The sequence below is a fragment of the Salvelinus fontinalis genome, chromosome 34 (genome assembly GCF_029448725.1).
Source record: "Salvelinus fontinalis isolate EN_2023a chromosome 34, ASM2944872v1, whole genome shotgun sequence".
Classification (NCBI taxonomy): Eukaryota; Metazoa; Chordata; class Actinopteri; order Salmoniformes; family Salmonidae; genus Salvelinus; species Salvelinus fontinalis.
Genome location: NC_074698.1, coordinates 17,297,124 through 17,311,042, shown reverse-complemented (window position 1 = coordinate 17,311,042; position 13,919 = coordinate 17,297,124). Strand labels below are relative to the sequence as shown.

The 13,919-nt window shown below is 41.9% G+C and overlaps 1 protein-coding gene across 3 annotated transcripts in view; it reads left to right on the top strand.

Moving 5' to 3' along the window:
* LOC129833348 (serine/threonine-protein kinase N1-like) overlaps nt 1-5,028 on the top strand; it is a 45,754-nt gene extending 40,726 nt beyond the window's left edge. For all 3 annotated transcript variants that reach the window (XM_055897879.1, XM_055897877.1, XM_055897878.1), the window contains exons 21-23: nt 3,191-3,298; nt 3,556-3,636; nt 3,907-5,028. In XM_055897879.1, the coding sequence (XP_055753854.1) occupies nt 3,191-3,298; nt 3,556-3,636; nt 3,907-4,110 (393 nt within the window). In that variant the 3' untranslated portion in view covers nt 4,111-5,028. The remainder of the gene's footprint in view (nt 1-3,190; nt 3,299-3,555; nt 3,637-3,906) is intronic.
* The last annotated feature ends 8,891 nt before the right edge of the window (nt 5,029-13,919 follow it).

Genomic DNA, 13,919 nt, shown 5'->3' with positions numbered 1-13,919 from the left:
TCGATGGCAGTCTTGCGAGAATCCGTAGTCGCTGGGTCCATTCTTGGTCGGATTCTTCTGTTATGCTGATGAAGGAGGACCCAAAAGCGACGTAATAGAAACAGAGTCTTTATTCCAGTTTTAAACAAACAAAGATTCTCCTGGATATTATCAAAGGTAAATCCAAAACAGGAAACTGAAAACCTCTCGTCACTAGAGAGGAACGACTGGAGACGCGACCACAGACTGCAGGTCGCTTCAGGAAGGCACAGACCGTAGCTGACATAGACACCTGCTCACACGCAGCATCTGACAAAGGCAAAAACACGACAGGGCGAAACAAGGACACAGAGCAGCAAACCTCAAACAAGAATCCGACAAAGACAGAAGCGGAAAACAGAGGGAGAAATAGGGACTCTAATCAGAGGGCAAAATAGGGGACAGGTGTGAAAGAGTAAATGAGGTCGTTAGGAGAATGAGAAACAGCTGGGAGCAGGAACGGAACGATAGAGAGAGAGAGCGGAAGAGGGAGAGAGGGAGGAGGAGAGAGAGGGATAGAAAGAGGGAAAGAACCTAATAAGACCAGCAGAGGGAAGCACAGGGACAAGACATGATGATCAAAAGACAAAACATGACAGCCTCTTCCATTTATGTGGTAATGCTGCAATTAATTGGTTGTAATTTTGGGTAGAGCAGACATTTCCATATGTCTGTGTTAAATGCATGTGTGACATAACTCCACCAGTCCTATTTATGATATCATTCACTAAAATTATACCTTTTTAAACATTTCTTCGATAAATACCGTTTTTTTTATCAAGTAGTATATTTGAATTTAACCACAATATTTGTTGTACTATTTGTTCCGTCCTTTCAGGTGGATTAAACTGAAATTGCAACAAACTTTCTAAGGTTTGTTTAAAAAATAAAGATATTTTGGAGATGATTTCCTTTTCAAACAACCGAAAGTGAGCAAGTATAATCTGAATAAAGGGGAAAAGGCCCTTCTTGAATATAGCATGAGACATTCGTACCAATTGACTAGAGAACCAGTTTGGATGTAAGTATAACTTTTGTATGACTGATGCCTTTAGTGAGAGGTCTAATGCTCGAATATTTAATCATTTCTGCCCTCGAATTCATATTCGTTTATATATATATATATTCGTTTATATATATATATATATATATATATATATATATATATATATATATATATATATATATATATATATATAGGCACTTTTCATTTTATCTGGCTTGCCGTTCTAAATAAAATTGAATATTTTTTGTTCATATAATTTTAAAAAACAGGTCACTAGGTGTAGGCAAAACCATAAGCAAATAGGTAAACTGTGATATAACTAAAGAGTTAATTAATCAAGGTGATTTTTCCACAAATAGACAGGTATTTTCCTTTCCATGGTAGCAAGATCTTATCTATTTTTGCTAACTTTCTATAAACATTTATTGGAGTGAGATCATTTCTTTCTTTTGGGATTTGTATACCGAGTATGTCCACATCTCCGTCAGACCATTTAATTGGTAAACTACATGGTAATGTAAAATGTGCATTTTTTAGTGACCCAAAATTGAAATATTCTAGGCATTTCTATATGAACTCCAGTCGTACTTTATCAAAAGCCTTTTCAAAATCAGCTATGAAAACCAGGCCTGGTGTCCCCGATATTGGTACATTTATCATAATTTGGTTTTAATCCAGAGAGGATAGCAAAAGTATCTAGATCCTCTAAGAGGCCGTGGAGAGACTCTAATTGTGGTTTTAAAGAAAACATGAATCATCAGCGTACAATGACACCTTCATTTTTAAGCCACGGATTTCTAATCCCTTAATATTATTGTTTGATCTAATCTTAACAGCTAACATTTCGATGGCAATAATAAATAGATATGCCGATAGTGGACAACCTTGTTTTACTCCTCTAGATAGTTTAAAACTTTTTGAGATGTAGCCATTATTTACTATTTTACACCTAGGGTTACTATACATAATTTTAACCCATTTTATAAGAGATTCCCCAAAATTGAAATATTCTAGGCATTTCTATATGAACTCCAGTCGTACTTTATCAAAAGCCTTTTCAAAATCAGTTATGAAAACCAGGCCTGGTGTCCCCGATATTGGTACATTTATCATAATTTGGTTTTAATCCAGAGAGGATAGCAAAAGTATCTAGATCCTCTAAGAGGCCGTGGAGAGACTCTAATTGTGGTTTTAAAGAAAACATGAATCATCAGCGTACAATGACACCTTCATTTTTAAGCCACGGATTTCTAATCCCTTAATATTATTGTTTGATCTAATCTTAACAGCTAACATTTCGATGGCAATAATAAATAGATATGCCGATAGTGGACAACCTTGTTTTACTCCTCTAGATAGTTTTAAACTTTTTGAGATGTAGCCATTATTTACTATTTTACACCTAGGGTTACTATACATAACTTTAACCCATTTTATAAGAGATTCCCCAAAATTGAAATATTCTAGGCATTTCTATATGAACTCCAGTCGTACTTTATCAAAAGCCTTTTCAAAATCAGCTATGAAAACCAGGCCTGGTGTCCCCGATATTTCATAGTGTTCTATTGTTTCCAGTACTTGTCTTATATTATCTCCAATGTATCGTCCATGTAAAAAACCTGTATGATTAGGATGAATAATATCTGACAATACTTTTTTAATTCTATGCGCCAAGCATTTTGCTAGGATTTTTGCATCACAACACTGAAGTGTAAGAGGTTACAATTTTTTAAATGGACTGGATCTTTATATATACCACTTGGGTCCTGTTTCAGTAATAATGATATCAGACCTTACACTGAACTTAAAACTAGCTGGGCTGCTACCTAGTTTACCAGCTTCACAATGTCCATGGGCTTAGCTCAGCCTTCGGCATCCAGCCAGGAGCTTTTCCCAAATGTCTGTAATGCTCAGCCTGCAGCATTCAGCCAGTAGCTCCCCTTCTCGTGCTGAACTGAACTTGCACCTTATATGCCCCAGGTGTATTGCAGCCTAACAAGGCTGAGTGGCTTCAGGTGTGGGGCTTGGCACTGCAGCCTAAAAATGCTGGTTGTGGGGTGTGGCTTACACTCCAAACAGTGGCATTCCCCGGCCACATCACTGGGGAGCCATAATAGGTTAAATGAGTGGCTGTGAGCGTGACAATGTGGTCTATGTGTGTGTCAGTCTCCATTCCCAGGTGATGATGAAGAGGAGGTGTTTGACAGCATAGTGAATGACGAGGTGCGCTACCCCCGCTTCCTCTCCACAGAGGCCATCGGCATCATGAGACGGGTAAGCTCCTCCCCCAACATTCACATCCCACCAATCACCAGTGGAGCAAGAGAGAATCACATTGATTGACATGGTCAGTTTGGTCACTGTAAAGGTGGAGCCATTTTGCTTCTAGTTTTCAGTCAGTGGGTTTTCTGTGAAAGTGTTTCTGATGTTTGTTCAGCTGTTTGCCATCTGTGTGTGTTGCTAGCTAGTGTTTGGTCTGTGCTGTGAGTTGTTATGTCTGGGTTGAGGTGTTTGTTGTTTTCTGTTGCCAGTTGTTGAGGAGGAACCCGGAGCGGCGCCTAGGCTCTGGTGAGAAAGATGCTGATGACGTCAAGAAACAGCCTTTCTTTAGGGTGAGTCGCTCTCTCTCAAGTTCCCTCTCTCTCGCTCTCTTTCTAATTCTCTCTCCCTCAAACACAGACACACATGTCATTAGTTAACATTCCTTATAAACCACTGATTAAACTCTTGGTATGTAATCAGTGAGCGTGTTAAATAGTTCCAGCATCTGCTCCAACTCTATGGGCTACTGTAACATCACGGGTTGCTGTTTTCAGTTGCATAGAATATTTAATTCACCTGTATTCTATGAACCAATCCGGTCTCTCTGTTTCCCCTCTCAGGGTGTGGGCTGGGAAGCGCTGCTGCAGAGGCGGCTCCCACCCCCGTTCGTCCCCAACATCACGGGGAGGGAGGACGTCAGCAACTTTGACGAGGAGTTCACCGCCGAGACCCCCGCCCTCACGCCGCCCCGCGAACGCCGCACCCTCTCCCGCAAGGACCAGGACTGCTTCAAAGACTTTGACTACGTCTCTGACCTCTGCTAAGAGTCAAGGTCAGACTCTCCCTTTAGACTGTGAGTGGAGCTGACGAGGGACTCTGCACTGCGAGAGGGATGTTACCAGGAGAGGCTTACTGCTGTCCTGTCTGAACTGTGAAGAGGCAGAATAAAGTTACGGGAGGATGTGAATGCGTGCTGCGGAGATACATTGTCAGTTTACTGACCTCTAATGGATTTCTGGAGGGCCTTTTATAGGATGATACATGAAGATAATCCGGATGATGTAACGCTCTGTGGATGAGTGCTGGGGCACAGTGTCTGTGCAGCATAGCAACACTGGAACTGAGTGAAGTTTATTTCCCTATAGAAATTAATGGAGCCCAAGATGAAAAGGATATTCTCTGTAGAAGACAATACAGTTGGTGCAGGGATCATCAGATATGATTACTCTCAAATTGACCTCTCTCTATTGCCTCTCTGCCTGCTATCGCTCCTCTCCCTTAATCGTTTGAGGCTGCTTACTGTTTCTGTGTGTAAATTCTGATCCTGCCTCAGTCTGTTCCCATTGCTGTCGTCTAGAGTCCTGCACCTCTCATAAATCACCACAGGGGGGAGCCATAGAAAAGGTCAAAAGTGTTCCAGAGAAATTGAGGAGATGACCAAGTGGGGTGCAGATTCTGTGTATGACGAATGTCAAGGGATGCTAGTGAGGATGATGAGGTTGGAAGGATGAGGGTTGAGTTGTTTTTCTGTGTTTGTGCTGGTTCCTCACCATGTCATGTTACCCCTCGTCTTCAAATGGGATACTCCTCTACTCTCCCCGCTCGGTACGAGTTTTATCCTCAATCCTTTAGAATAATTTTTCAAATTGCTTTCTGTGATTTTAGTTTATTTTTGGTGTTTGATTTGTCAATCATGCTAATGTTATGTCTGGAATTGTGACTTAGTAAAAATGTGAACCCAATGGACTGACTCATAGCTTTGTGACTCTTCAGCCCAATTACCATTCAGCCAGCTACATTAGCAGGAATTCTTTTAACTTATTTTTTCAATATGGTGATATAAAACCTACAATATGAGTACAGTAGTGTATATTGTTTATGGATTGTCTCACACAATCCAAACTAATATAACTACATTTGTTTGTCATCCAGGGTTGTCTGAACTCCTTTTAAAGCAATGTTACGTTCATCCTGCTGAGTAATAGGAGAGCAGAGTGTGCTGCTCTTCACCAGACACCGTTAGCAGTAGCGGGTACACCATGAAGACACTCAGTCCTAATGGGCCAAACACGTCTACAGCAGGGCCTATACTTTTCCATCATTGTGTGTGTGTGTGTGTGTTCTCTCCAGGTCAGAAACACACTGTAATTTGGAGTCTCTCTGCTGTAGATTCACATAAACAATGAATGACTAGGCCTAAAGTCAACGTAATGCAATATAATAAAATGGATGAGACATAGGCGGAAATCCCAGGGGGGACGGGGGACACACGACCCCCCCATCTTGGGAAAAATATGATTTGTCCCCCCCAATATATCACTGTAAACATAACTATGTAATTTCAATAATATTAATAATACGCAATGAAAGCACTTGTGCTGATTATAGACACTTAATAGCGCATTTAAATTTCAAAAGATTGCGACCCCCTCCGCCCTTTGCCTCACAATGGTTTGATCCACTGCCAGTTCTTTAGCTGGCAAGGTAATAGAGAGTTCGTATCTACTGTCCGAAAGGGACATGTACGTAACTGACGCGAGGTTAATCCAGTCAATCCATAGCAGGTCCATAGCAATGTTATTTATTTATTTTTATGTTGGCAGGGTTCACACACTAGTTGAATTTGCAGAGCTAGCGCGCAAACTAAAGCAAACATTAACTATCAAGCTAGCTAGTACCTATTCCATTTATGTGGCGTCGTCAAAGATGGAATCTTTGCTATCGTCAGTTTATTCCAAGATCAGCATGCAGCTGTAGTGCTTCGACGTCCCTGTGATAAGGTTAGCAATAAACTGAAGTCCAAACTGAACAGAACAGAACTACACTCTCTTCTACCATTGTCTTAAATATATATAATGGTCTCGTTGCAAAAGATAAATTGTCGCTAGTGAACTTTTTTTATTTTATTTTATTTCACCTTTATTTAACCAGGTAGCAAAGATTATAGCAAACACACAGAAACGGAATTGGTGCTCGCTAGCGTTTACAAATTCAGCTATTGTTGGAAGCCAGCCAATATGAAACAAACTATTTAAATTACAAAAGGTTGCAGCATGTGTTGTGTAAATGTGTGTGTGTGCAGCTAGGCCAGCCAGCCAGCCAGGTTGAAAAATGGCAGAAAAAAGTAAGAAGACGGACATCAGAGTATTTGTCAGTACACCAAAACGCATAGTAAGAACTCTAGTATCCTAATATCTCAAAGACTAGTTGATAAAATGTTCATAAGAAAGAAGTGAAATGCTAATGGAAATGTTTCACAATGATGTCATTAGGCAGAGCAGGCAACAGATGGCACACAGACAGCAGAGCTGGGGACAGATATGCAGGGACAGACTTGGAGAGACAGGGAGTCTCAGGTAAGGTTGTTGAGTCTTTGTTTGGCAACTTTATGAAAGGTTCTCAATTTTTTTGATTTGTAAAATAGGGACACAATTGGAAAATGCCATGGATACCCCCACTCTCAACTTAAACTGGTGACTGAACCAAGATTAGTTTAAGGCAATGTTATTGCTGTTGTGATTAATTGTGTAGTTTTGGTTACCGGTAGTTAGGAGTACGGCAAACACCTTATTTATTTTCTAGGAGACAGACTGAGTCAGTGATGGTGGTGAAAGGGAAAGAGCCAAAGAGAGAGACTTCAGAGGACAGTGTCACAGCCATGGCAGGACCAGGTGTCACCCATGTTCCCAGCAGCACCAGTATAGGGGACAGTGGCACAGCATTGTCCAGTTACCTCAGTGATGGCACAAAACCATATCAGCCACACCCACAATTTGCAGAACCGCAAACTCTTGCCAACAGAGTGTTGACGTTTCAAGAGAGATGGTTTTGCGATTTTCCTTGCTACATTATAATCCATCATTAAAAGGAGTGTTGTGTTTTCACTGTAACCAAGGGTTTTCAAGCCAGCCATCTTTTGGCCAAAGAGCTGATGCTGCCTTCATTAGTGCAGGATTTAGGAACTGGAGAAAAGCCTTTGAAAAATTCACAGCACATCAAAACTGCCAAACCCACCGCCACTTTGTAACTGTAACAGCACACCAGCTAAATCCAATCAGTGTCCAGTTATCCAGCGCGTGGGGTAAACAGCAGGAGGACGCAAGGCATTGCTTGATGAAAATTATTAGTTCGGTGCGGCATGTAGTAAGACAGGAACAAGCCTTTAGAGGCCACACGGATGACTGTGGGAATTTATACCAGCTTTTGAAACTTAGGGCAGAAGAGGATCCCATTTTACTGAAGTGGTTAACAGAGCGTACCACAATGTACACAGGCCCCAAAGCACAGAATGAAATTCTGAACATCATGGCCAATACAGTCATTCGAGGCATTGCAGCTGAGATTAGGTCTCTTCCGATTGTACAATTTTCATTAATTGTTGATGGTACTCAAGATGTCTCTGGTGCTGAACAGAAGAGTGTCTGTCTGCGTTATGTTGACCATGACCGTGTCCCTCACGAGTAGTTTATTGGGCTATACAGGGTGTCGGAGACAACAGGCGAGGGCATTGTGAAAGTGGCAACTAAAGTGTTGTTGAGGCTCAATTTGACCATGTCTGTCTTACGTGGGCAGAGTTACGATGGTGCCTCAAACATGGCAGGAAAATACACAGGTGCACAGGCAATTGTGAGGAGGCAGCAGCCATTAGCCCTCTATGTACATTGTGGAGCACACAGTAAATCTGATTACACAGGCTGGCTGCTCAGCCTCCCCACTGATCCGGGATTCCCTTTCCTGGGTCCATCAGTTAGGTGTCCTCTATGGCCAGTCAGGAAAGTTTAAGAGCATGTTTGAATCAATTTCCACGTCCAAAGATACAAATCGGACCACCCTGAAACCCCTATGTCCAACAAGGTGGACTGTGCGGAATACTGCTATTAGAGCTGTGCTAGCGCAGTATGTGTAGGTACTAAGCAGCCTAAAGGAGATTGCTTCAACTGCCAGTGGCTTATTCGAGCACTTCAGCAAAGGCAAGACTGTGTTGGGCCTCACACTTGCCTCTGCTGTTCTTGGAGAGCTTGAATGTCTAAACATTTCACTGCAGAAGAAAACTCAGACTGTCTCTGGTATGCAGGCTGCAGTCGAGTGTGTGCGGTCATCTCTTAGGGGCAAGAGAAATGACGAAAGCGACCTTGCACTGTATGAGAAAGCAACAACATTTATTGACTCCATTGAATCCATGAGTCCATTGAGTGACACTCAAGACAATTTGCTGGCAAAGCAGTGGATCACTATAGGGCAGAATTCTTTTAAGTGTTGGATGGTGTAGAGGTTCAGTTTGGCGACCGTTTTGACCAGGACAGTCTAAACGTCCTGCAAAAGTTGGAAAGAGCGCTTCTCACGGGGGAGTTGGATGAGTCTCTAGATCAGTACCCAGAGGTGAACATAGATTCTCTTTCAGTGCAGATCCCTCTCTTTCACAACAAATACCCCTGTAGCAGCAGTGGAGAGGTAGCAGAGGTCCTCAGGAGGCTTCCAGTGGAGGTGCAGGGGTTGGTTGTCCAAGTTGAGGTGCTGATCAGAATTTTGTTTGTGGAATCAGTGTCTTCATGTGAGGCTGAGAGGAGTTTCAGTGCACTCCGTAGGTTAAAGACTTGGTTACGGGCTAGCATGGGCCAAGAGAGACTGAACGGCGTAGTTGTCTGTAATGTACATAAAGACAGGCTGGACAGTCTCAAGAGGGAAAATATCTGCCAGCAATTTGTTGGATCCATTGAAACCCGCAAACATATGTTCGGTTCTTTTGTTCAGTAGTGTGTATAGCAGTGGTTCTCAACCTTTTTTGGGTACTGGAACCCCTGCATATTTTGAGGCAAGGCAGGCAAGGTTTTGAGTGGTCCTTATATGTAAACTTACTGGAAACCCAATTAGTCCGTGGACCCCTGTTTGAGAACCCCTGGTGTAATTGATATTTGTTCTTTTGTTTAGTAGTTTTCAGTTTTTTGTACATGACAGTACACTTACAAATTATTTATTTCCTGTTATTTTATTTAAAATTGCATTCTTTGTGTGACATACTTGTCCATAGCTGCTGTTTGAAGAGTTGAGACACTGACTGAAGGATATTTTGTTTGATTATTTGGGTTTTTCATTGAAGTAGTTATTTTGCTTTTAGAACTGTACTTATTTTAAGCTTTTTGTTCTTGTAAATATATATTGTTGTAGACTCAGGCCAGTGGCAGATATTTAATGACTATATAAATGTATCAGAAAAAGTCAAATTTAAAGGTAATTTCAATACGGAGACCAACTTTGTGATGGTTCTCAATGGAGACTCTTTTAGATGTGATCGCACCATGTTCATTGTATTTATGAAAACTACACCCATACAGTGTACAGTACCATTGTCACCTACTGGCCTTTCTTGATATTGCTGGTTGTAAGTACGAATACCTGCATACATACTGGACTGATAAGGAACACTGCTATAACTATTATTAGTAGTAGAATTATAATGATTTAAACATTTGAACAAGTTGGGAAAACCCTTCAGTTAACTGCTGTACCTATCAATTATCCAGTAGTAGTGATTATGGTTCCTCAATATACATTTAACATATTACAACGTAGGCTATGTGTTACAGCACTACTTTTTGTGTCCCCCCTCAGGAATTGCTCTTGAGAAAATGTAATGTAATTGTCCCCTCCAAGGTTGATATCAGATTTTCGCTCCTGGGATGAGAATGAAACAGTCAGCAGAGCAGGGCCTCCATAGTGGTGCAGCGGTACTAAGGCCCTGCATCGCAAGGCTAGAGGCGTCACTACAGACCCGGGTTCGTTCCCAGGCTGTGTCACAACCGGCCGTGATTGGGAGTCCCATTGGGCAGCGCACAATTGGCCCAGCGTCGTCCAGGTTAGGGGAGGGTTTGGCTTTACTTGGCTCATCGCGCTTTAGCGACTCCTTGTGGCGGGCCGGGCGCCTGCAGTTGCAATGTGTCGGACAGGTGTTAAGAAGCACGGTTTGGCGGTTCATGTTTCGGAGGACACATGACTCCATCTTTGCATCCCAAGACAGTTGGGGAGTTGCAGCGATGAGACACGATCGAAATTGGGGAGAAAAATGGGGTAAAATACAACAAATGTTTAAATAAGTCATCATAGCCCAGCGTGTTATGCCATCACAGAGCAACAGTTACAGCAGTGCTCAGTGATCTCGGGGCTGGAACTATGTCTGAAACAGAGAGTACCAGCAAGAAAGTAGACAAAGACTGTGACACAGTGGGCCACCACTGCAGGTAGGTAGGTGTAGAGATGGTGACATATGGCATGGACAAAGAAAGAGGAGCGACACTTTAGCACCCTGAGAACAGAGCTGAGTCTGATACTGTACAGCAGGAGAGGATGTGGTCCCATTGTTATTATTCAATGTGCTAATGACAATGCTGTGCCCTGGAGAAGAGGAACAGGAGAATGAAAGACAGAGGGAATAATGTGTGAGATTATCATTTTAAACCCGGTAAGGGAAAAAAAGAGAGGCAGGGAACATTGTAGATAATTTAAGGGAGAAAAGATGTGGAGGGGGTGGGGTTAGATGAGGAGAGATGAACGTGTTGATGATGTGTGTGGAGAGGGGGCACTCAAGCAGTGGGAGTGAGGGGGTCAGGGTGTTCCTGGAACACACTGCTCTCCTCCCTCGTTCTAACCCTAACCCTCACTCCTTCCTTGCCTCCCTTCTTCACTGGAGCCTAGTTTAAAAGGAGACTGTGGTTTCATTTTATCCTGCACTTTTCTGGTCAAAACCAATATGAGAAACCATTACCAGGAAGAGACAGGAGTCTCCCATTCTCTCTCTCTCTCTCTCTCTCTCTCTCTGTCTCTCTGTCTCTGTGTCTCTCTGTCTCTGTCTCGCTGTCTCGCTGTCTCGCTGTCTCTCTGTCTCTCTCTCTCTCTCTCTCTCTGTGTAGGACACACTGTAGCAGTCTAGGACACCATGGGCAGTGAAAACCAACATGGCCTTAAAAGGAACAGAGACCAACAATAACTGCGTTATTGTCATTGTTAGAACCAGGTTGGATGTTTGAATGTGGAAAAATATGTGAATTTCACCGATCCAGAAAATGTGCTAAACACAATGACTACCAGGTGTAGATAAAGAGCATCGGGTTGCTACACATCAATGTCACCAACCTGACCTGCTCAAGGTTCTACGGCTCAAATGCCCCTTCTGCATGTTCTTCAGTCTGTTTATCAAGTCTGCCAGTCCAATGTACTCTGATCTCTTTACTTAAGAAACCAGGACAGATAAGTGGTTGTTGGAGCAATAGCGGGCCTTTCACTAGCAACGGTGCGTAGAGAGACTAATGCATGCAATTATAGATATCTTCCCTGGCTTGGTCTGCCTCAGAGTCCCACTCACATTAACCATCCTCATACACTTTGTCTGCATTTCCATTTGGCTCTTTCCTGGTTGTCTCAACATCACTGCGCTGTGTTCATTATTGGTAAAGCAAACATTTTTAAATATGCCTGGCAGTACCTCAGTACCTCTTGACCGAAACAACATTTAGGGACATTTAATTAACAAATATTAGCCTTTAGTAGAGAATTCTGATTTGGGATTGGACAATCTGGCCTGTATCCAAGGAGGAAATAGTGCTCCATTATATCTGGACTCTGTCAAGACTGGTTAACTCTGTTCACTTTTCAGAAATCACCCACTCACAAAATTACATTTTAAGTAGAGTTTTGGGCCAATAGCGTCAATCCACAATGTAGAAGTAGACCTACACAGTAAATCAAGGGGAGGTGAAATGTAGAATTAAATTGACTCTACTGAAGTTATCTTAACCCTCAACAGAGTGATACTTTCCTTGGAGTTAGTGCTGATAACTGGAGTTAATTGGGACTGTATATTTTGAACTCCTTTAAAGGTAACCAGAGACCGGGAGTTAAAACTACGGAGTATCTACAGATGTCATATTTCTCAGCATGCTCTGTTGCAGGTCGATTTTTACAAATGGTTTGTTTCAATATGTGTTTTCACGTGTACATTGATTGTTTTTGATCTAATGCTACTCAATGATATGTAACATGCATTTTCTTAAACTAATCTCTAAGTGTTTGACTTTATGGCAACGGTTACTGAGAATGCTGTTTCAGAATAGATGGTGGGTAGTCTCTAGCAACATTACACTCTACCTTGCTCTGACATAGATTCTGAATGTAAGTTGTAGGTGATGTACAATTTCTGGACATCCTCCCTTTTAAATGGATACTACTAGAGATTGGATGTCACATTGCAAGCCACCATAATATGACACATTAAGAAATATGCAAATGAGACTTTACACCCTTATACCTCAAATGGAACCATATAAACCTCAAAATAGTGTTGTTTGACTACATAGGAGTTGAATTAACTCTTATGATTGTATTGAGAGGAAACATTACTCTAAATAATGAACTCTAGAATACTAAACAACACTGCAGAGATTAAAAATAATTATTTTGAATTAATACTGTACAGAGTGAAACCCAATGAAGCAGAGTTAAAATATCAACACTAAATTGAGCGTACTCAACTCTGAAAAGATAACTCTATTGCCAGAGTATGTTTTACTCCGGAGCATTGTTTTCTGGTCAAATCCCTAAACCCGGTGAGTCTACGTAGGAAATAGAGGCGCTGTTGCACTCTGCAGCAGACACTCTACTTGGACCTTCCAGTTCAGTACATTGTCCGTGTGCACCCAGCCACTTGTACCAACTAAGCTGTGCTATGCTAGCATTGTGGACAACCACAGGCACGTGGTTGCCAACAGATTTGGGGTCAAACACCATCTCTTCTGTTTTCTTTACATTGAGGATAAGATGGTGTTCATCACACCACTTGACAAACCTTTGAATTTCTGACCTGTACACAGTAGTATCAGCATCTTTATACATCAGACCAAGTATGGCGGTATCATCAGAAAACTTGACAATATAGTTTTCAGGATTACTGCTAGTGTATTCATTTGTGTACAGTATGAATAAGATTGGTGAACTCCCACAACCCTGCGGGCCCCGTGCTAATGTCTCTAGCCTCAGAGAGCGTACTGTTAACACTAACCTGCTGAGTACGGCTAGTCAGGAATGAGTGGTACCACCTTATGATACAGGGGTTAACACCTGTCTGCTTTAACTGACTGAGTAGGACATGTGGCTGTATTGTGTTAAACGCTGAACTTAAATAAATAACAGTGTAGCATAGGCCTTGGGGTTTTCCAGAAGCTTAACAATGAGATGCACTATGGTGTTGATTGCATCATCTTGTCTCACGACTTTGCTTATAGGCAAATTGCTAAGGATCTAACACAGGGTTCACATCTGAACGGAGCTCGCACACCATGATCTTTTGCCTTATTCTTACAGGTGTGCTTGAAGACTCTAGTGACAATTGTAGGGTTGATTTCCAACCTATGAACACAATAATCAATAACAATGGAGCCAATCACATTATCACACTCAACAGAGAAGTCATGTACATTAAATCTTGTATAAAAAAACATTTAATTCATTGGCTTTGGTCAGCTCGTCTGGTGTGTGTAAGGATTTCTTTTGCAGAGTTCATGTTGGTGATTGTTCTCATCGATTCCCACCATTTATTGGAGTTCTTTGTAAGGAACTATTTGTTCCCACTGATTCCATGTGTTGT